At 37.7% G+C, this 25,147-nt stretch overlaps 1 protein-coding gene across 1 annotated transcript; it reads left to right on the plus strand.

Annotated features, from left to right (window-relative positions):
• The first annotated feature begins 366 nt into the window (after positions 1-366).
• On the plus strand, positions 367-24,345 carry tmem198aa (transmembrane protein 198aa). Its single transcript, XM_079617949.1, has 5 exons — positions 367-1,034; positions 15,880-16,165; positions 17,733-18,308; positions 21,203-21,450; positions 21,594-24,345. The coding sequence occupies exons 2-5, from the start codon at positions 15,997-15,999 to the stop codon at positions 21,744-21,746; spliced, it is 1,146 nt and encodes a 381-aa protein (XP_079474075.1). The 5' UTR covers positions 367-1,034; positions 15,880-15,996; the 3' UTR covers positions 21,747-24,345.
• The last annotated feature ends 802 nt before the right edge of the window (positions 24,346-25,147 follow it).

Genomic DNA, 25,147 nt, shown 5'->3' on the forward strand with positions numbered 1-25,147 from the left:
GGCTAGTTCCTCCAGTGATATTATTTTAACGTTCGGTCAGGATTATGGTCTTTAAAGATGTTCTCAAAAAACGTACAAAAACCTTAGCCTATTCATACATCGTTCATAGTTTTTTTCTGAAAAACATTTGGATGGTGAGGTCGTAAAGTTCCCGTAATATTTGAATGGAATGTTGGAACCATTGCATACAATCGAATGTTCCCTTAATGTTCACTTACATTATTATTATTTTTTTTACACCTGGACGTTTAGCGAACTTTCAGAAATAACATTTTAAAATGATTATCATTAGCAAAATTATCTTTTTTTTTTTTTTTAGCTGAGACAGAGACCTTTTTTAAGGAGATAATCGCTTTAGGATGTGACGTTGGCAGAACATCAGTGGAGTTGCAACAGAGGAAACAGAAACATTGTGACAACGTTGTCAACCCCAAACTGCGAATAGCAATTTTTAGCATTTTCAGCTTGTTGCCACAACAGTTTACAGCAGGCTACGATAAAGTTCTGTGTTGCATTTGCATTGCCACAGTGACATTGTTTACAATACAATTTCACACACCCGAAATGTATATATAGATCATAAAAAACAACAACAACTAATACACGGAATGGGGTGCACAATACTTTGGCTTAATTCACTGAGGGCCCCTTTGTGCTCCTCCCCCCCACTCTTAAGCGAATGGTACACTCCAAAAAGACACGGAGCATGTGAATCAAAATGAAAACACTGAGTGCCATCAGATATACACTAGAAAGAAAGGAAATCCGGAGGGATACTAAAAAGGCAGATTTGTCATGACATGATCCCGAATCAGTTTCAAAGCATCTGGACTTTTTTTAAACACATGTGAACCAGTTCCATACAATAGGCTTACATCGTGTTTCGTGACACACCAGTTGTCTTATTAGATCACAAACCGGATTCTTCTGAATGCCTCGGAATGGGAAAAACCTTCGCCACAAAGGATGCTAAAACTGAGTTATCAGCGCTTTGTGTAAGCAATTAAACCCATTGATCTCGAGCTGTCACAGCGGTAAGTTTTGTTATTTTCCCCCATCTACGTCCTTTGTTATTAATATTTTGCGCTGTTATTGTAATCAAGTTTGCGAACCTTAATATATCGTTAATAATAATAATTATTCAAGTTTTTTTTCAAGAGTAGGCCTATTGCTGGTAATGCTAAACACTGTAGCCTATGTTGGAGGGTTTGTCCAGTCCTTTGTCCAAAATGCGTTTGAATACGGTGGACAGAATTACGTTGTTAAAATGCAGTGCAAGAGATAAATGTTTTTAAGAATATTTTCTCAAAGATGTTTTCTGCCATTTTCATCTACGCGATGAAAAAAATATTGGCAGCTGAGTCGTTGTCGTTGAGCCATTGTTCAGTCCATTGTGTGTGTTCTTTTGTTTCTCGCGCTGCTGTAGCCTATACATTATCCCATATGGTGTTGTTTTTCTCCTATAGTGTATATAACAGCTGAGGACTGTGTCATGGGAGCAGCAACAAGCTGCAATCACAATTTACTCTGCTTTTGTGCTTGGTTGTGGAGAAACGTTTTTCACAAACACTTATTAATGTATCCGCCGTGAAAACAAGCGGGATTAATCACGTTCGATAGCTGTGGAACAAGTCACGTGTGTCTCTCGCGACAGAACTCGCTTATTGTTGTGTTATGGCGTCACTGTACAGTGATTCTGTACCCACACTTTACCAGTAAAATATTTCTAGATAGACAATACGTTATTAAACTGGAGGGTATTATACAACTTTAAATTTCAGACAGTGCTTGCATTGTTTTCCCCTTGTTCTTTTATTAGCCAACTCATATTTGTGTAACTAACTTCTATAAGGTAAAATTATGTAATGGTACCCACACGCCTAAAACAAGTCTGAAGTGTTCAGTTTATGATTTGACTAGATTTCGTCAATGATTTCAATCATTTGAAAAATGAGAAAATGGGTGTCAATTCATACCTCTTTTAGTCTATATTTTCAGCAGCTGAATCCTGCTCTTTGAAATTGCTTTCAGAAAAGGTTTTTGGTTTAGACACTTTGCCGTGTAGTGTTGAAAACCTTCAAGCCTTCTTACCTTTTTTTCCCCCAGTCATAATCTATTTCTGCTCATTTCAACAATATTTAGATGGGAAAATATGTAAATAAGAGCACATGTATTGAAACAATTTGCATCCTCTTTGTATTAGGTTGCTTTCTATCTCTTCACTCTAAAAAAACAAATAAAACAAAGAAGATTACTGAAGTATAGCCTACGTTTTACAAAAAAATACCATTTCAGTATTTCTTCTGCAAAATGTCATGCTTAATTCAATGTGTTACTTACGATACGATATACTTTATTGTCCCCTTAGGGGAATTTTTCTTGGGCTTAGTGTATGCTGAATTTTCAAATCACACAATAAATAAATCGCATGCATCTCACATAAACAGTCCATACAGGAGAGCAAAACATATGGGTCATATTGCACAGCTAAAAAAGCCACTATTATTGCACAAATAATTGCTGCATAAACCATAAAACCAGCAATTAACCAACAGTAAATATGAATAAATGTTAAATAATCAGTGCTAACCAGAGACAAACAGGCATTTGTTCTTGCCATTTAAGATTCTAATGGAGGCAGGCACAAAAGAGTTTTTAAACCAGTTCAGTTGAGTCGACATATGGGCACTCTGTATTCTTCCTGAAGGCAGAAGCGCACACTCAGGATGTAGGATGTGAGAAGGATCAGCCAGTATCCTGCGTGTCTTTCAACGCCACTATTTTAATCGCAGTCTGGACAATGTAAGAAAGTCTATTTTTTTATTGTATTATGTTACCATGCTTGGATCCCGTACCTGATTGGACTTTCCAGAACAGCCTGATAAAACACAGTCATGATTTTTTCTTGACACCATACAGTTTGAGTCTCCTCTTGTTGTTTCTTTGTAATTCATAAAAAATTACTAGCAATTTCTAAATGAAAATGGTTTCAAAGTAAGTCATTCACCATTTTATGTTGCAGTGAATGTAAATGAGTGTTATGTAACTTTTTTTTGTGGCAGATTTCTGTTTTGGGGAGTGGGATTTCACGTCAATAATTAAAAAGGGTTTAAGCATTATCTATTTTAGATGGAAAACAGAGCTTTTATAAAAAATAAAAAAAAACTTCCTAAAAGCTTTTATTCCTGCACTGATTTACTGAACACCTCTAATGTGCCGTAGAGAATTAATGTATTCTAAGGCTGGCCATTTTCCAACCACCCATCCATTATGAAACATTTGCGAACAAGGAAACAACGCTCTGTTTCTCCACAAACAAGAAAGCATGACTATTGAAGGAAAATACTATTTGAAAAAAAGTAGAGTCACAACGAGAAATCTCCTCGTTTGTTCAAGGATTCCCAATACAATTATATAAATGTTCAGACGTAAAGCACAGCTGTGTGAAACAATGCACAGAAAGAGAGGTTCAAATAATGAGTGGGGTGGAAGAAGTGTGAAGAGAGTGAAGTTGTATGAAAGCCAAGTGCTGTTTTCCGTAATGATGACTATTATGTAATAATAGATGGATGGAGGAAGCAGCAGTGGCCCTCAGAGATCCATGTCTAATTGAGTCAGGCTGCAGCACACCAAACATGTTTGGATTTGATTTGAGGGAGAGTGTAAGACGAAGTTCAAAAAGAGAGATAGTGATGCAAAGAATGAATAGATTTTGGTACGGCGGAAAGAAGAATCCATGATGGTAGGGGAAGAGTGAGAGAAAACGGAAAAAGACATGTACAAAGGTGAGTGGGAGAGCAAGAGGGAGTCGATGATAAATCCATTAATCCATTGCACTGCTGTTCTGCAAAGCAGTTATAGTTTCTCCGTGCAACAACACTTGAGACGTTATGAAGCTGTATAAATAAACCAAAATCAATTTCAATCAACACGACTTAAGTATTAAATTCTAATCATTTTCAGAAAAATGCCTTTGCCATGACTTTCATGATGCAGAGAATTAACTTTAGCTACACTCTTCAAAACAAAGGTTCCAAAAGGGAGGCGTTTCACATCGATGCCATAAACACACATTTTTAGTTCTCCAAAGAACCTTTCAGTGAACAGTTCTTAAAAGAACCATTTTTTTTTCTTAGTGAGAACATCTAAAGAACCTTTTTTTCCATGATAAAGAACATTTAGTGCAATGGAAAGGTTCAATGGCAATAAACAACCTCTATTTATAGAGTATACTGTTCACAAGAGGTAAGAAATGCTCATGCAGTTTGTCTGTAATCCTTTTGTCCTGTAATTACATTCACTGTCTCTTTTGTTCTTGCACTTATCATCGCTTTCCATTCTTATCTCGTATTTGTCTCCGATCCATTTTTCTACCTTCTGCAAGCAACGTGTCTTTGTGCGTGGGAAAGAATACTGGCAGATTGTAATTGTCTCATAGGCACATCACTCATCTTTTTTTTATATACATCCTTGGCTTTTAAAAGGCTTTGAATGCCTCTATAAACGTGTACTCCATAGATACATTAGAGCAGATGTTTGGTGAGTCATGTAATGATATAAGAGCAGGCAAAATATTCCCCAGTGCATATTATACATCTTTCTACTGATCCTCTGCCATGCTAGATTTATGGTTTAAATTAGTGCAACACCCTGTGTTATTTGCTGTGGATGTAAGAGATGAGTGACTATCTTTTGTTTGGCTTCACAATGTTCTCTCAAGTGAAAAAAAGAAAGAAATTATTTTTGTATGAGCTATTGAGCTTGAACTGGAGTAATCTTATAATTTTATCCCGCCTTTCATAAATTCCCTTCAGCTGCATTTATGATGCATAATTTGTTCTGAAAACTTCATTTTTCAGTTGGAGTCAAATTCGAAGCTTTTAATGGGTCAGCAGATGGTTTAAGCAACAGATGACGGTTAAGCTAATGTTTGCTTGTAGACTCTGGTGTTGGGTTGTAGTCGTCATGTTGGACTTGGCTGAGGAAGAACACTTTAATCTGAGAAAAGCCCATTTAGATCTTCGTCTCTCATCCCCAGCTAAAATCACCAGAGGTTTCCAAGGAATCCGTTCAGAGAAGAGAAATGGGCATTTATATGTTGAAGATGTTGCTGGATTTGGATTTGGTGTTGGTTGAATCGGTTGTTATAAAGGCTAGAATAAAATAGTGACAAAAGAGGCTAATTCCTCGTCCTGGTGCATTGTATCATTAAAGTCAGCATGAAATGGATTGTGATGTATGGGCTTCTTGAACAAGAAAAAATATAGGGCATGATTTGATTTTGTCCGGCGGCAATTGATCATTGTGGTTTGCGATCTCATTTGATTGACAGGAAAGGAAGTTACTTAGATTAAAGATTATGATGGCACATTAATTTAAGCCTGGCATATGAAATAATCTCAGAATGTATTTTTTTTTTTAAATGGATACGTTTATTAAACCTTTAGCCCAGCTTGATTTCATGAGTATTTGTATGTATTTTTTTTTTACGTAAAGTGTGGTTCTACCACACGTACATTTACTTACATTCCCTTAGACACTGAAACGCACAATACTGATGTATTGACAGCACTAAAACGTACATTATTTACGTGTGAACTGTATAGGTGTACATGTCCAAATCGTTATTGATGAATATTAAAATCGTGGTATTAAAGAGATAGTCACTGTAAAAAATAAAACATAGATTTCATTTATATTTAATTAATTAAAATGAGGCAACAGATTACAAGCAATATTATTAATTACATTTTACAAATTAGAATTGAGTAATAATTAATCAAATTAATTCCTTAAATGTTACACTGTAAAAAATAAAACATAGATTTTATTTATATTTAATTAATTAAAATGAGGCAACAGATTACAAGCAATATTATTAATTAAATTTAACAAATTAGAATTGAGTAATAATTAATCAAATTAATTCCTTAAATATATAGTTCACCCAAAAATAAACGTTTTGAGAGAAAAAAATAGTATGGAAGTGAAGTCAATGGCAACAAGTCAATCTTCAAAATATTTTCTTTTGTGTTCTGTAAAGACAGAAAGTCATACAGGGTTGGAACAACATGAGGGTGAGTAAATGATGACAGAATTTTCATTTTTGGGTGAAAAGGCGTTTTCACAGTATAATTCTGTGACTGACAATAGAACCATAAAATACACCAAAAAACCCAATATAAATCATATGATATAATTCTTTTGGTACCGCTTTTGACATTTTTGCAATGAATAAATTATTGTGATTACACTTGTTTATCTGTTATGTTTTTCTTTATAACTATACATATTTTGGACATTTGAAAAATTATTTGAGATTTGCTCAAAGAGGAAAAACACCACATTTTTATTCAGATTTTTATGTTAATTGCTGATACTTACAGTATATGGCCAAAAAGTAAGAGGATAGCTTGTAATGTAAATCAATGAATTGTTTTTAACAGTAAAACATTTATGGATTATTAAGGAAACCTAAGTCGCATCAGTGCAGTAAGTGTTCATCAAAATATTACGAAAGTTGTTCAATGGAAGTCAGTAAAGACCACGACCTGAAGGGAGATGTTTTTCGAATGATCCTAAAAGGCATTTTACTTGCTAAAAAATAATATAAGATAAGAATATTTTGATCATGTTGATATGATTTAGAGGCCTTAAAAATTTGCGTATCAAATGGTAGGCTTTATGCTGTTGGAAAAATAATGATGTGCACAGATAAATAATTTATAACAAACACTGTAATTTTCATTTCTAATTTTCATTTTCCCCTTTGATTTCTTCTAATTCTAATTTCTTCTTTTGTACCCATCTGTGACTATTTTAGTTTCAGAAGCTCTGAGGTTTTTATAAGCAGGATTTGGCAAAAAGAACGTGATTTTAACACACAAGATGTTCTTATCATGCGCAGAACCTTTTTATTTCTGCTTAGTATCATTTTTTTGAAGGTTTTTTTGGGGGGCTGCAAGGGAGAATGATGCACTTAATGTATATATCTCTCATTAAATTTAAATTTTTTCTTTTCTATTTATTTCTATTTTCTAGAATTTTTTACATGGCGGATAACACACTCTCTTCCCTCGGGCCTGTCTTTACTCTATCCACTTCTGCTCCAGTGGACTGTCAGAGACTCTGTTCAGAGCCAAGCCAAGAATAGCTCAATAGATGCTCTGTATCATCCCGAAGAGCAGCCTGGGAAAATCACCAAAGCATTTGATTTGGACACAAAGTCAGTGGCAGAGGTCACCCAGCCCTTTTGAAAGCTCGTTTTGTTTTTATGTGTGTGTGCATAAGAATATGCTTGCCACACATGTGTATTAGGACAAATGTAATGTGAAGCCACGGCTCCGGCGTAATTACGTTATGTACTCACTTCATTTGTTTGCTCAGATTTACATGCTAACGACCGATTGTGCCCGAGGCCCATTGATTACAGATCCACCCACAGCACAATCAAGAGCAATCAGAGGGAAAGGGACCCCTAATGAAACAATGAAAATAATGAACAGATGATGATGAATTGTCAGAGCAGAAGTGTGAAATACCACTGCTTCTTTATGTCTTTTTTTCTTTTGACTTTTCTTGCTATGTATTCTTTGAAGTCCCTAGCTTTTATCAGAAACCTAAGAAACCCTTTGTCCTGTCAGTGAAAGGGGCCTCCCAGCTTGACTGTGTGCCAAGAGCAAAGAGTGCTCTATTAACCCCCATGCTGAAGCTACAGTGTGTGTGTATATATATATATATATATATATATATATATATATATATATATATATATATATATATATATATATATATATATATATATACACTGTAGCTTCAGCATATATATATATATATATACACTGTAGCTTCAGCATATATATATATATATATATATATATATATATATATATATATATATATATATATATATATACATACTTATATAAATTGTGGATAATGTTGGATTGGCGTACAAGGCTGGTGTATACTTGTGTAATTGAGTAGGCCAGTTATAATCTGAAGTCAGTTGCATTGACTCTAAGGTGGTGATTATGTTGCTAATGATGATTGCACTCATAATCACAAGCTCATAATCAGTTTGACACACACACACACACACACACACACACACACACACACACACAAACAAAGCAGTCTTAAAGGAATAATTCACCAAAAAATTAACTTTGATAATTATTCACACACCCTGTTATTGGTCCACACCAGTTATACCAAAAGACTCGGGAGCCAAAATACCGTAACAAGTATACATTTATTAACAGCCCAGCAAGCAAATATTGTGATATATAAAGTTCTTAGGCCCCGTCCATAGCTCGCAATCCGAGGGTCCAAACTCTGCATTTCCTGCCTGAAGACGAAGGCAGGGGCGCAGCCGACCCCCTTGGAGGTATGGGCAGGGACCATGGTGGTGGTGGGGAGGATGGATGGGAAGGGACCATGGTGGTGGTGGTTGGGAGGATGGAGGTGAATGAAAGCGTAAGCATCTGCAAACTCAGATGTGTGTAAGTACCGATCTTTTATACTACAAGTATTAGAACATGATTGGATAGATGAGAAGGTAATAAGTGACGTAACAATTGAGTCTTCCCGCCAGAACTTACGCTAAAGCTTTCATTCCATGAACCGACAGACGCAGACCAACACGAATAATCACCAGATTACAGTACTTCGCTAGAGATTCCATGACCCGACGAACGCTGATTTAACATGTTCAATCGGCAGAAGGCAGGAAGCGAAAAACCAGACGAAGTGTATATTGATGCAGTATACTGTAAATTGGCGTTTAGAGTTCATAGTGACCATGCCCCCCCCCCCCCCCCCCCACACAAAAAAAAACACACACAGAGAAAAGCACCATTAAAGGGATAGTTCACACACAAATATAAAAATCTGTCATCCATTACACTCATGTCAGTCCAGACCACAAATTAAAATATATTTAGTGACATTTAGTGATTTCTGTCCCTCCATTCAAAGTCCATTTCACCAAAACTTCAAACTTCATAAAGACATCGTAAAATAAATCCATGTGAAACCAGCGTTTTTTATCCAAGTCTTCTGGAGAGACACAATTAATTTAAACTATGAACATATTTCCGTAAATCTTAAAGTTCACCCAAAAATGAAAATTATGTCAGTAATTACTCTTAGTGAGTTCACGTAGTGTAACAGCGCAGCACTTCTGGGTTGTACGTCGAACGTAGGCTCACTATTGGCCAGCATCACATGCATCACACACATGACCAGCGTCGGCCAATAGTGAGCATACGTTCTGACTTACAACCCAGAAGCCGGACGTTTCTCAGTGATTCGCTACTTAGTTTTAGGTACATTATGATTGTTGCAACTGTAATTCCTCACCATCAGCATTAACAAGTGCATGTCCATCAACAACACGATTATTTTACTTGTACTAATCGCTGTGCTGTTACACTACGTGAACTCACTCAGAGGCCCACACAGAACAAAATGAATACTTGAATAAAGTCGTTATTTTGGGGGGGTTTTGCACACAAAACGTATTCTTGTCACTTGATAAACTTAAGGTTGAGCCACTGTAGTCACTTGGACTATTTTAACAATGTTTTTACTAACTTTCTGGGCCGGCAAGTTTCAATTACAATAGAAGCCTATGGAGGAGTGATCCAGCTCTCAGATTTAATAAAAAAAATCTTAATTTGTGTTCCGAAGATGAACGAAAGTCTTAAGGGGTTGGAACAACATGAGGGTCAGTAATTACTGACAGAATTTTCATTTTTGAAAACTAACCCTTTAAATCGTATTATTTGCTTACTCTTTATCGTGATGCTCCTCCTGACAATAAGTAACTTTGCAAGTATGTCAACTTATTCTAACCCTAACCTTACCAGTCTATACTACTCTAGTAACACTCTAATGAGAGTTGTAGATATGTAGGTGCAACGTTACTTATTGTCAACAGAATTGGGGCCATCAAAATAAAGTGAAACCCATCAGATTTAATTTAGGTTTTTATTCATATAATAAACATTGATCACCCTATTGAGAACATCACATATTGTTAACAGAGTTACAAACCTCATTGGTTCGTGGCGTCAAGAAAGCACGATTGAGCTTCCGTTTACCATATTTGTTGTGCTCTATGTATGTGTGTTGATCAATGATTTGTATTGTGAATAAAAGCCTAATCTGCTTATAAAGCGATATTTTCCCTTCAGAAAACTTGGAGCTCAATACAAGTGGATTTCTTCTTCGATCTCTTTATTAACTTATTAAGGGGTCACAGTTTTGGTGCAATGGACTTTCATTGAAGGGACCAAATAATTTTACTGTAGGTTTAATTAAAAACAATCGTATTTGTGTTTCAAAGATGAACGAAAGTCTTATGGGTTTGGAACAAATAAAGGTGAGAAATGATCCTTTAAGCAATATGTCACAGAATCGGTCCAGTCTGTGTTTAATGCATGTATATGGTAGTCATGGTGTTCTTAGAGTTGACTGGCTGCTGTGTTTGAATCCATCTCTGACTCAGAATGGTAACACACAGTGGGGCCGCTGTAGGGTTAGTCATTGTTTAGAGCCGAGTCAGCCGACCGCCAGTAGACAAAAATGAAGAATGCCAGACTGAAAGACACACACATTGGTTTGCACATGACCATGTACACATTGCATACAAACACCCATCACATTGCTAACATCATTCAGGTCACCAGAAGGAGAAAGCCGGTCCAGTGCTAATGGAATTTAGAGCAGAAGCTCTCAACAAGATTAACGAGGTTTAGCAGGCCATCGCCTTGTCCGCTAAATCACTCAGTCCAACCGCACACACATAGACTCTCACTCCCTTTACACTCTCTTTCACACACACAAACGCGCATACCCTTCTCCCTCAAATATACGTGTCCGTTCTCTTTATCTCACACTGACACACGCCGTCACCCTTCCTCTCTTTCATTCTCTTGCACGCTCACCCACCCCATCCGTTCAGCCTCTCACATTTCTCTACACGACTGTCTGTCCCTTTAACCTGGCAACCATTGCTAGGGAGACCTCCACAATGGTGACTGCAGCGGGATAAGAAATGGACACTTTAGCTGGATGCTACTTTATCTCCATTGCCCAAAGCTCTCAGCTGGCATCTGCTCTCTTGCTGTCGTTCCAGACGTAAGTGGTTGTTCAGGGAGCAGGAGCTGTACATTTTACCTGTCAGATGCCACCTTCCACACCTGCAAGTGCTCTGCAGGGATCAAATGAATGGGGTGTTGTAATTCAGAGTTTAGTGTGGTGTGTGGAAGGATTATTGAGGCTTCTTTCTACAGCTCTTGGACGTGTTTCAGTCATAGTGGGATTGAAATAAATGTGTATGTGAGCAATCTAGGCCAACGCAGAATATGCTCTCACAGAACAAATTAAAACAACCTTCATTCACGAAGTTCTACACATTTCTCGCCCCTTGATTTATGAAATTATTTGGTTAATTTCATTATGTTTTGAGCTACCATTAAGAGCTAGCACTCTCAGACCTTTTGCAAACATTTTGGCGTGTTTCCATTTAGTAGATTTTTTTGTTCCAGTTAGAACATAAAGTATTTAATGATAAAAGTATCCTTCCAATGGATTCCAGTCTAAAGTGTCTAAATAGTGGCTGATGTTTATTTTTAGCGATATTCTTGGTGATTTCAGTCTAACGCATTTAAGCACAGATTATTTTGTGATCCTGTCACAGCTTAATGTTTTGTAAAGAGGCTGTTATAGAGTCAGAAAGGGTCAACTACGTATACTGAATCTGACCGCAAACCCACAATGCACTTCTCTGCATTCATTTCACATGCAAATAGGAGTCCTACAGGTTTACCTGAAAATGAAAATCATTAATTTGCCTTCATGTCGTTCTGCCGAAGAAAAAAAGAAACGGAACTAAAAGGTATTTTAAATGTTTCATACAAAGTGATAATTTTGCTTCCGAAGTCTTGGAATATGCAAGTCAATTGATATGGATAAATTATACTTTTTTCAGTTTTAAGTCTTGTTGACTTTCATAATATGGACAAAAACAGCTAAAACATTCCTAAAAATATATTATTTGGTGTTCCACTGAGGAAATTAATTAATAAAAGTTTGGAAAGACAAGAGGGTGAGTAAATGATGACAGAATTTTCAAAGAAGTTTGAGAAAAGTGTATATTCAAAGAGATATACACTTGGATTCACACAAAAAAGAAAATTCTGTCATTATGACTCGCCCTCATGTCGTTCCAAACACATTAGACCTCTGAGAGCTTTCTGTTCCTTCATTGCAGCTACGCAACTGGCACTTTTATGCATCAAAAAAGTTCATAAAGAGATTGTAAAATGAATCCATATGAATCATATATATATTGTCATTAAGAGTCATTTATTTTTTTAATTGACACATAGTTAAATCAAAATTCAGTTTTTTGACCGGTTTGACCTACTTTCTTTTGTGGAACGCAAGATATTTTGTAGAATGTTTGGGTGACCATTGACTTCCAAGACAATTCCCAAAATATCTTCTCATATGTCCCACAGAAAAAAAGAAAGTCATACAGTTTTGGAGTGACATGAAGGTGAGTAAATGACAGAATTTGGGGGGTGAACTATCCCTTTTAGTGGGAAAGTAGCTGTTTTAAGGGATTGTTTTTAGGATTTAGCTCATTTTGTTTTCAGCTCATGTAATAAACAATTGGTTTTGTTTCCAGCTGGATTAGTTTTTGCCTTATTCTGTCATCTGTGAATCTTGCCCGATGTGCATAGTGCCATGATGCATTTTCAGGATTACCAGTTACATAGTGGCTGCTGTTACAGTTAACCTATATGCTGACACATGTGTCTGTCTGTAGCATAGATCTGGGCTTTTCACATTCCGGTTTTTGTCCCAAGTCGTTCTTTGTGCTCTCAAGCAAGGCAGATAGTTTCAGAGACAGTCTCAGTCTCTATAGGCTGTACTCAAGCCCATCATATTGTCTGTTATTGTTCAGTTGGGCAGCTGTTTACATTGATCTGCTATTTTCCATCTAATGAGCAGGGCACATACAGTACATACCGCGTGCATAATATATACTCAGGTCGAGCTGACATTCTCTCTGCGGGCCTTTTGGCGGTCTGTGTAAAATATTCATGTGAAGTCGCAAGCTCAATAGAGCCTTTTGTTGTACATCATGACTGACATCTACACCTGAGGCAGACAACGACTCGTTGCCCATGATCTGAAGTGCAATGGGACATACCAAAGGTACCATCAGAAGGTAGACAGAGAACAACAGAGATTTGAGTTTTTTTAGTGATTGGAAAGAGGTTGAAGACAGCTTCTTTTCTTCAGACACCGTTTGTGTTGAATAATGCTCTTTGCATGAAGATGGAGTAATACCTGAAAGTGGTTTTCTCAGGCTGTTCCAGTGGTGAAATTTCACATAAAGTTATCCTTTTCTGTCTCTCCATCCAAGTGATGAATTTTTCGCCTGAGTGCCGAGAGTTGTTGTGGAGTGTTGGTCCAGATCGATTTATTTTTCCTTGTTGTAACACAAGCCTGTCTGAACTGTGCTGCAAGTTTACCCATGCATGGATGAAGGCAAACATGGCTTAATAAAATGATCTCTCTCTCTCTCTCTCTCTCTCTCTCTCTCTCTCTCTCTCTCTATTATCTCATTTAAAATACTGAGTAATGTTCACTTTTTAAGTTTTGATGACTACAATTAATTTGTGAAGTGCGGTATTGTGTTAAATAAAAATATCTGAACATAAGCCAATAATACTGACAGACATCATATATATATTTGAATTGTAAATAATTCACTAAGGTATGGATAAAACAAATAAAATAATCCAATCTTTGTCCACAATTCTTTTACTCTACGAAAGCAAAAGAACAGAGTTAGATCAAGTAACATTACTATCACACATACAGTACAGCTTGGACCAGCAGAAACCAGGGAGTGGTTCCCAATCACAGATATCAGCTTAAGCTGGTTTTGTTTTGGTCTTCTGATCACTTTTCCTTGATTTCTCTCTTTTTCTTCCTACATCTTCCCTAGTGGGCCAAGTTGTTAGTACGTCTTGGGTGCAGAAGGGGAAGGGTTTCCATAAGGGGAGAGAGAACTCACCAGCACTGGGAAAACTGTAAGGCAGGCTTAAACATTGATTGGTTCTCATGGCTGTTGCCATGGTGGCAGGTCGCTCTCCCTCATCTTAGCCAAGTGGCATCCCAGAATTACACTGTTGTTATGACAACAGACAGGAAGTGAGGTATTGTTATCCCAGTTAGATATAAAGGCTTTGTTTTCTATAGCATTTCTTGCACTAAACGACATTCATTTGCACTGGAGAATCTCTCATAACACAAAAGTTTACTTCTCTTGCATGTAGTAAACGACTTGCATTGATAAACTCTAGCTTCATTGCCGAATCTGCCGATATGAGGTTACCTCTATAGCATTCTGTCACAGAGTTGAAGAACTATACTGTTCTGAAATATGCGCCAGGATGTAAATAAACAGGACTGGTGTTGCTGGAAATGGTGCTTTTACATTCACATTCATGTATTAAAACCACTGCCTGACTTTTCAGTTCATATGTTTAGTCACTGATGAAAATAATGTCAACGTTCATTAATCTAACAGATCTAAAGTTGACAGATCTAAAGTAAATGCCAAAGGGCAAGTTTAAGTGTATGTCGAATATCTGAGAGATTTTAGTTTGAATTTGACTAATGAATTCCCCAGAGTCTAAGTCAAAGATATGTGTTGCGGGATTATAATTTTAGTCTTCCCTGCATTCAACAGATTTTTAAGTTGGAAAATGTAATTTCAAGCCAGCATCAAAGCACGACTAGAGAGAGATTAGATGTGTTTTTGAAAGTAGTGGAGATGTTATTTGAAAGCTTTCCTGTCAATATTAAATTCATTCAAAATTTATACTTTTATTCATTGCCTTCCTGTAGGGTTTGTTGCAGTTTGGGATTGCAATATATTTGCCTGATGTCTGAATCAAAAAGTTTGCCTGAAATTCAGAGGGAACCAACATATATAAATGTAGCTTTGTGATTCAGACTTCAGCAATTAAATTACCATCCCAAAAGGCACTAAACCATACTGGAATCCTATGAAAAATAAATTTATATAGTATATTGCCTAACTTCTGAATCGTAGAGGGAACCGACATTACATTAAATGAAATGAGGCAGTTTTCCCCCTTCAACCATATTGTAGCAATGGACCATTAATGGTGTAATGGAGACTTTTGTTGTAGTAAATTTGTTTAAAGCAAGCAAACTCTCTCATTGACAGAGTAGTCTTTTGTGTTAGGATGTTTAATGTAAAATGAAGGAGTTCTGTGGAAAATCTTAAATTCATATTTTGTAAAACATGAATATTTTGTTCTGTCCTTTGGGCTTGTGCATTAACAAGTACTCGCATACTTCTTTGAAGTACACACTAGCTAATTAAATGGCTGTCAACTACAGCAGCGCATACATCCACTGAGATAATATAAAGCACTCTTTAGTTTTAGATTATACTTTTTTTCTCGCTGATTATGTGTACTGAGGCAGTTTGAATAAGCTTTTGAGGGCTCTTTTGTGCCAGTGTGTTGACGCTAGAGGTTATTTATCCATAGCAAATTTCAGTTTTTAAAATGTCAGGCAATGCCACTATATATTTGAATGAGTGTAAAGAGTCTATACAACTAAATGAAGTGAAAATATGACTTGACGCAAGAGTTGAATGGATTCAGACAGCTGTCTGGCATTGGACTGTCTGATGTTGTTGTCACAAAGAGAATTTTAAAATTTGATCTGGCTATGCCATGTTTATTTTGACAGGTAAAGTCAAACTGTCTCTCATGAGTTAATATCTGCACATCTTCTTCTTATCTCTTTGAACAGGCAAATTGCTGTGGATGGGAACCTTCTCTGCACCCTCTACCTTCCACATGACCCCACTTTCCCTGTTTCCTCGGCTCCCGTAAAGATACGTAACACTCTCTAACACACACTGACAGCATGACGTCCACTGCCCAGATTCTGGCCTTTAAGCTCTCCCCACCCTCTCAAGATGGGAGTCCAGAGCGTCTGTTCAACTGTGATGAGGACATTGAACGGCGCTATGAGGTGGTCCCGTCTGTCGTCTGCTCCATGTGTTGTCTCTTTGGCATCATCTACTGCTTCTTCGGTAGGTTGCAAAGGATGCATTAACTGATTATATTTAGAAGATCGCAGACAGTTGATCAGACTGGTTTGGAGAAACGCAGATTTACATAAGATAGTATTACTCAGAACGAGCCCAGATTCTGGCACGACCTGAATGCATGGGTATGTTTTTGTCTCGTTATCACAAACATGGTTTCAGCTGTGGTTGTTATAGCCAAATTTAATTCACATAATAACCGTCTGAATGTGACAACCAGACAAGGGTGACAAATCTATGTCCCTCTCTATTAGATAAGCTTTATCACTTTCACTTGACTGTGAAATTTGCTTTCACTGCCCATTACTTGCAGAGAGAGAGAGAGAGAGAGAGAGAGAGAGAGAGAGAAGCTGTGACGAACAACAGTAGACTCTCTTCTGTCTGTGGCATTCAGGCTCAATGTGACTTAAAATGTTAAAACATGTTATGTATTCTTCTTGCCCTTCTGCTGCCAATTTGGGCCATTATCAACAGTTTTTAATTGCATCATTTGAAAGCAGATAACCTCTCAGTGAAAAGCACAATGCTTTTTGAAAGGCTCCTGTCGATTTAAAAGCATTTTTTTTTTTTACTGTAACTGTAGCAACGGAATGGACATTAATGGCATAGAGCATCAAACACCTTTATTCAATGCAATTCTGGTGATCCCACTTAAATGTTTCCAAATAAAATGTTTATGCCTGGGATTTCAAGTTGACCTGTTTCAGGAATGATTGATCTCTAAAAATAGGCCCAGCGACCGACAACGGTCTTGTTCCGTATCTCGTTGAATATATAGGCGATATGGCCAAAAACATTTCTCAACATGTTTTTACCCCCATATCGTTGATCACAATATTAATATTATACCAATAACGGGCAAGGAAATGTATTCCACAAGTACAAACTTAGCAGAATAAGCTATCTTTGAATGTAATCTTTGAAATTATTTAATAAATTATTTCATCAACAATTATTTATAATTAAAATAATTTGTTAAACTTGAACAATTTAATTCATCTTTTAAAATCTATTCAAATGAAAGTATAACAATTAATTTTCAACAAAGCATTGCATTACAGTAAGATGCTGCACAAAATGACTGGAAACATGGATGAAAGATGACTTCTTAAAAAATAAATAATAATAACACTAATATTACGGTAAATTACATTAAGCCCTTTTTAATATACAATAGTAATATACTAATTTCATACAATAGTTATATATTATATATCATATAATCATCATTTTGTTGTGAAGACTTTCTCAGTTCCAGTGTGTATTTGTTTATAGCCTTTCTCAAATTAAATGGTACAAATGAGCTTTTCAGAGCTTTCTTAACCTGTAGCATAGACTTTATGGTAGGAAATGGACGTGCAAGCTGAAAACGGACTGATTTTCGTGTTGATTTCTGCTGTGTGATGGGCTTTTTGAATTATCCATATTGAGTAAAAATGTCAACAGATTATCATTGTTGCGATAGTAATATCATGTTCTCTTCCAAAACTATCTCTTTCTTTCCCACCTGCTCCTTCCCTATCCTTCCCTCTCCACCCCTCTTCACTTGTAGGGTACCGCTGCTTCAAGGCCGTAATGTTCCTCACGGGTCTAATGTTTGGTTCCATTGTCATCTTCATGCTCTGCTATAAGGAGAGGGTCATGGATACTCAACTAAGTGTGGAGGCCAGTGTGGGCATCGGCCTGGGCATTGGCACGTTATGCGGTTTGGTCACTATGCTGGTCCGCAGCGTGGGGCTTTTCATGGTTGGACTTCTCCTGGGTTTACTGGTCGCCCTCGCCTCTCTGGTGGTTCTGGAGGAGTTTTACCACCCGCGGACAGTGTGGCTTCCCCTGGGTGTGCTGCTGGGTTCGGGCATGCTGTTTGCTGTGCTCACTCTGCAGTGGCAGCGCTGTTTCACCACCATCTCCACCGCCGTCTTCGGATCAGCTGTGGTGACTGTGACTGTGGATTATTTTGTCGAGCTCTTCGCTTTGACACGGTATATCTATGAGAGGGTGAAGGTGGACCCACCTCGCCCCGTGTGCTGGTTCACGTGGGTGGTCATGGGAGTCTGGCCTGTGCTGGCACTGCTGGGTGTTCTTATTCAGTGGAAGGTCACAGCTGAAGGATATTCACACACAGAAGGTAAGTCTGGCAAGCATGTGGCAATTAACGAATTTGTTTGCCCATAAAATCTTTAAGATATTAGGTTAAACTTATTTGGCTTGCTGTCCACTGGAGAGGGGCTCGATGAAGCAGCTTCAACTCGAGCTCTGATATACCCCCCCAGTGGCTAAAATGTAGGATATGATGATTAAAAGGGGCAAGGTACCTAAGATGAAGGTGGAGTTTGGGGAGGTGGAGGGATACTGGAACAGCTGATGCTAGGGAGAGGTAAGCGGCTGCTTATATACTGTACTCGGCTGATGATTGAAAGATTAGATTGGCTCACTCCTCCCTAACTTACGTTTAGGAACTTCATATATAGTGAAAGGGACAAAACTGTGGCTTAAGCCAGAAGTATACTTGTCTTGTCCGCTTTCCGCTCCGGCTCATTGACAGTTCATGTGACCTAAATTACGTCATCAGCACAGATTTTTGTGTGCGCACCGACAACATGGCATGTGCAAATTGCTCAAAAAAATTGTTCACTAGGTAGTGGATGCACTTCAAAAACGTCCATTCGCGCTCATGGTCGATGGAGTATACTTTGAATTGCTTGTGTGGTCAACTGTGCACTAGACGGGGAGAAACGCAGAAAATGAAGTCTAATAAACCTGCTGCTCGAAGTCAAACAAAGGACAAAGAAATCACTCACTTATCTTTATAAAGATCCATTTATATTTAATTGATGAATGTTATTTGCTTACTTCATTCAAATTCTGTGTTTTTAGGGTTTTCAGGTAGGTAAAACAGATGTTTTTTTTTATTACTGACTGCTTACTTGTCTTTAATAATGTTTTAAATTTAGATTAATTAGGCTAGTAGGTTTTATAGTATCAAAATTGGAATAGAGAATTGTAATATATCACTGGTATCTAGACATTTGAACCGCTGACCCAATCCTTAGTCCTGCTGGAGCAGCTGTAAATATGCACTGTGCTAGTAAATGAAAGATAAAATGTAAGCAATAGAACTGAAGTAACAGAAATTCATACAATACATTTTATCAGTCTTAATTAAGCATGAAAATAACTAAAGTGAATATATATATTTGCTAAGCAATTTAAGCAAACTAATATGATTCATATGCTTATGGTTTCTCTACCCAATATATAAAACAATTACAAATGCAGTGAAAAATACAGGTATCGGTATCGACAAGTGCAGAAATGAAAGTATCAGTATTGGACTCGTTCTGGAAAAAGTGGTATCGATGCGTCCCTAGTAGTGTCTGTTCTCTAACTGAACTAAATTATTTTTATTACTATGAACAATCAAAACGACGGTGGGGGCAAGTGATTTAACCGGTGTTGCGGCTGAACGGTAACACCGGCAACACCAACTATCGCAGCAAGCCTAGATTGAAGCTTAACTCTGCAGGATAGTGACAGTGTCCCTTCAGGGTCAAGATTGGACACCACTGGTGTGACAGTAACATTACCATTAGTTCTTATAAAGAAACAGTTCACACAAAAATTTATATTATGTCATTATGTCTCATGTCGTTTCAAACTTCGATTTTTTCTATAGTGGAACAATTTTTTTCAAATATTATGAAATTCAGTGGGGTCCAAAACTTTCAAGCTCCAAAAGAAGTGAATACAGGTTTCAATTTCTAACTGTGTGTCAGAATATACTTCGAATATACCAGTCGAGTCATATGGATTAATTTCATGCTACCTTTACAGTATGTCCTTTTTGGATCTTAAAAGTTGTGGAGATTGATTTTCATGAAAAAGAATCCGAAACGTTCAAAATATCTTATTTTATGTTCTGCAGCAGAAAGAAAGCCATATGAGTTTGTACATGAGGGGGAGTAAATGATGACAGCATTTAGATGTTTAAGTGATCTATCCCTTTAAGAGGATGTCCCTACATGGACTTCATTAAAACAAGGTGTCTTTCTGAAATCCCCCCTCGTGGATCCTGGGAGTTTAGGGGTGATGAGGTTTTTGGTGGTTATCTATTTATGGATGTCCTAGTTAATTACTTCCAGTGGTAGTGATCCTGTGGAGATCAGAATGGATTAGCTGTGCCCTCCATAGTCCATACAGGCTCCCATAGAGTCTCAGAGTGACTCAATAGGAAGGCCTGACCTGAAATCCATGAATGGGGACTTTTGAACTGCTTCATCACTGTCTTGTAGAAAGCAACCACCAACATCTTTAGCACTGCATGAGGGTATGCATGAAATTTCCAAGGGTAGAAGTCACACTCTCTATGACTGATGAGACCACACACAATAGTTAGGGAAGTAAGATATTGCCAGACATCGACAGGACCTTGAATATTTCTCTATTAAAAGTACATATACTTTACTTTTCCTTGTCAGTGCAAGGCTAAACAAAAACGTTATGCTGAGATTCTGAATTAAAGTGCACACTGGGAAAACAGACAGTGAACTGCGCTGGGGTGGTTGCCATGGTTACAAGCTGGGCCCTTGTTTGGTGGAATGGGGGAGGGGGCCGTGATGAGGAAGGGGCAGAAGAATAGAGACGAGGGTGGGAGGAGTGTTTTCTGAGGGGGAGAGCGAGAGAGAAGGATCATTACACGAATTCCCTGACAGATGGGCCACGAAGCTGTTGAGGCACAACAGAGTGACTGAATGGGCAGAAATAATCCGTCTGTTTTTAATAATGACAGAGAACAGAATGTCGATTTAGCCTTGTGCAGAGCAGAATGTGTCAAAACACTCAACGGTTTGTTTATCAGCTTGGCTTTGGACCACTGTTTGAGAAACCCAGCCAGTACACACAGCATAGTGTCTTTTTAGTGTGTAGAATAGCGCCTCTGTTTTGCAGTTGTGAGCTGATGTACTTAAGACATATAAGAACATTTCTCCCACACCTAATCCCTTGCTTTTCTTCTTCCTAAAGTCTTCATCAATCACCAGCAGAGACGAGTGCAGTTGATGCGAATTCGTCAAAAGGAAGTGAGAAAGGAGTGCGGAAAGAAAAAGAAGAAAAAGCCACAGAAACAGCCGCCACAGCAACAGAAGTACCACCACCCCCCTCAGACCATCCCTCATCCCCCCAACCCTCCACCCAAACTCCAGCATCCAGAGCCCACCCACCGCCGGAAACCCAACACCATTCGCCGCTTCGATGGAGATGTGCTTTCTCCGGTAAGCGTTTGTTTCTCGTGCCACAAACCCATCTGCCAGTTCACATTATCTTGAAACCAGATCTGCAAAACCTGACATATGAATCTCTATGCTTATCTTTACAATTAATCAGAGATTGGTTACATGTTCGCTCTCTCTTTTAGAGTTACATCCAGAACTTCCGCGACAGACGTACGGAGAGGAGGGTCTACTCTCATGGCAAGTTTATGGGCGGCTCACATGTTGTAGATTTGAACTATGACTATGGCTCCCAAGTGCCCCTAACAGCCCATACAGGCCCCGCAGTGAGAGGCTGATCTTCTACTGGAACACAGATTGCACTGAACGAACCATTCCGAGAACTTGCGGCCGGATCAAATCTAGAGCATGTGGTTACCTCAGCCGTCACAATGGCTGACGGGATTTTCCCAAATGGATTTGCTGTATTCCCATAATTTTTTTTTTCAAATTAAAATGCCAGAAAAGTTGCAGCAAATGGATCGTTTACCTACAATACAATGTAGGGCTCTGTTCTCTTGCAATTAACTCCATTTTATATTGCTGAAGATGGTTGTGGTATGTGTGTCTGCTCCTCCGAGGCTCTTCTTCCCATAATTAGGCTGCTGTTTCACTCCGTCCGAGAAGAATGTTCTCATTACCACAGCAGCCATTTCAAAAGAGATCCATTACGGGACCAAATACGGCCTTGGCTTTTAAGCGACTAAACTGTCATAAAACATGCACGGCATACTAGACAGACCATTCGTATATCCAGTTGACAGATTTTAAACTTGCTGTTAATTTCTGACCTTTTAAAAATGTTTCAGATAACATTATGTTTACAGTACGGGCAGGGAAGTGTTTATCTCTTTATAACCGTTTCAAATGGCTTTATCTGCTCTGTGTCAGGGCCTACACAAATTCTGTCTAACTGTGTATGGTAAAAAACAATCTCTGTTCAATCTGAGCCGACTGCACAAGCATATACTGAAATGTTTTGTGCATTTATCTTTGTTAGCCAATGCATGTGGGGGAAGTGCCACCATTGCTCTTGATATACATTTTTCAACATGTTGTATCCATTTAAGGCTTAGTTAAAACTGTTTGGTTTGCTCCCAGTTAAATCTCAGGGGCTGTGGCATCGAGAGGAGCCCCAACGATGAAGCTGTGAATCGTGTGGATGATTTAAAAGTGTCCTTGTCTACTATGAGAGAGTTTTTTGAAAGGGATTAATGAAAGATGCCTAAGAAGGCTGGAAGAGATTTACAATGGTGGACTTCTCAGAAAAAGATTGTGTATTTCTGAGTGTGTAAAAGCATGAAGAGGAGAGATATAGAGAGAGTGTGTGTATACGCAGACGGCGGTGTGTGTGTGTGTGTGTGTGTGCGTGAAAGCATTTGTCATACTGTGAGTCTGAAAGTCAAGTCTTAATTTTTGATTTACCTTCATATTTGGATGCAGGGTGATTTCACACTCAGTTTCCCCTCTATGTTTATCAGGGCTGTGGGAGCAATGAAGAGTCAAAGTCTAATCTTTTTTTTCCTCACTCTGAAGTAGTGAAAGGGCTCAAAGGCTTAAATTCCTCTCTGTTTACCTTGTCTTTTAAAGTGACAGCTTGGCTCTCTTGTAAATGTTGTACATTGTCTGAATGTATATATGCTTACATCCGATTCTGTATTATTGCTAGTGCTTTGATTAATTTTTTCTTTTTCTAATCAGTGGTTACATCTGTGTGCTGAAGAATTGTCTTTTTAAATTGTCCCATTGATAGTCATTTGTAATAATTTATTTCTAATTTATTAGATGAAGACTTCAAGTGGAGCTTTGTATGTAATTAAATTGATGTTGACCATTATTATTATTATTCCTAAGCATGTGTTTGTACAGTACTGATAACCATAAATGTTGTGCTCCTGAAGTCAAACATGTGTATGTGTCCATTTTTCTCTTAACACACTGCTGTTTAAAAAAAAGAAGAAGATGGCGGATAGATGGCAAAGAACACAGATGCCTTTGAGGCATAGGGTGAAACATATTAAATTGTGTGAGCTAGTTACTGGCGGGTTTGCGGCAGCAATAAAGACAAAACATGCACAAGTAGCTCTGTGATGCAAAACACAATTTTCCATTTTTTGAAATAAATGTGCATATCCCTGCAGGGGTAGAATTCATTTACACAGATGAAAATGAAAAAGCACTTTAAAATGGATTACTGTTGTCATCCTAATATTTTAGTTGCAAATTGATGGAAAAAAAGCTACAGATGTGATTTCATCTGTGTGGTTTCATTTAATCTCTCTGAGATGTCTCGAACTGCAGTTTTTCCAAGATACAGAAAAGCTCACTTGTACTCTATTTGATTCACTTGTGTTTTAAACTGTATCTTGTATGTATTTAATGTATTTATTTTAGCCCTCCTTCCCTTTCCCTAAGTGGTTATTCCACTTGTCAGGCCGCCATTGTAAATAAGAACTTGTTCTTAATGACTTGCCTGTAAAAATAAAGGTTTAATAATAATAATAATAACATCTTATCAGCTTTCGGATAGTTTTAACTAGTAAATTATTTAAACATGACATTTAAATATCTCCTTGCTTTTCTGCAATGGCTACATTCATCTTTTAGAAGGTAAAATGGCAGTCTGGTTTATGTTGACTGAGTCTCAGACAGAGAGGCTGAGCTGGTAACGCTTCTCTTTCATTTATGAATGCGTGCTCAGAATACTTGCTTTCTGTGGTGGTCTAGATTCTCTTGATTAGAAGACACTATCTGTAGCTAGTTTCACTGTGATTATATGCTCCCAATTATAGTCTATTTTGTACTTTTGAGTTTCTTGCAGAGAATCTTCAATCCATTGACTAACAATATAACAACCATTTTTCTAAACCCGGAGATAAGTAAAGACTTTATACAGCTTTGTGTCTACATCTTTGTGGTCCTTTTGTGCCATAGTACACAACCAAACTTGCATTTAATTAGTTTGTTTGTTTATGTATATACAGTATATTGTATCAATTCATGTATACAAAATGGTTTTGATTTTCCCATAGCTGCATTCCCCTCTCTTTTCATTTTTATTTTCAAACCTTCCTTGCACTGACAGAAACAGACATGTAAGCCTGAAACACAACAGCCTTGGAGGTTTTTAAAGGTCAAAGTTAATGCTAATAAAAGAGTCTCATTAAGGTTATGATGATGCGTTCAGCCTGTCCGTGTAAAGTGAGGTAACTGCACAAATGCTACTGCCTTCGGCTCAGAAACAAACAGCTGGATGCTGAATTAGAAGGTTGGATTTTACTATGAAATTTCGTGATTGCTTAACCTATCAGTTTGTTCCCCGTTTTGTTTTTTAATTCAATTCAATTGTGTCGTAATTGAATATAATTTTGCATGACCTTTATAGATCTTTATAGAAACAAGCACGCAGCCATATGGATTTCTGTCTTTGATATGACTCTGCATATTTCTATGGCATCGCTGTCGAAGAGTATAGGCTAATTAGCTGGTGAAGTGGATTAACTTATTGTAGAGAAACTGAAAGTTACCATTAGCACTGTAATGTCTAAAGCGGATGTCATAACCAATGTCAGTAGAGCAGGAATATTTTTAAACGAGCGGTTCATTCATAAATCTGTAAGATCTTACTTTCATGCTGTTGTGGAAATACAAACCGGAAGACAGAACACGAGTGCAGCGCTGAAAAGAGGCGGGGCTACAT

Source organism: Phoxinus phoxinus (assembly GCF_949152265.1).
Source record: "Phoxinus phoxinus genome assembly, chromosome: 7".
NCBI classification, from domain to species: Eukaryota; Metazoa; Chordata; class Actinopteri; order Cypriniformes; family Leuciscidae; genus Phoxinus; species Phoxinus phoxinus.

Coding starts and splice junctions, on each gene's coding strand:
- tmem198aa (XM_079617949.1), top strand. CDS start 15,997: ATGACGTCCACTGCCCAGATTCTGGCCTTTAAGCTCTCCCCACCCTCT. Junction 16,166..17,732: donor CATCATCTACTGCTTCTTCG/GTAGGTTGCAAA, acceptor CTTCACTTGTAG/GGTACCGCTGCTTCAAGGCC. Junction 18,309..21,202: donor AGGATATTCACACACAGAAG/GTAAGTCTGGCA, acceptor TTCTTCCTAAAG/TCTTCATCAATCACCAGCAG.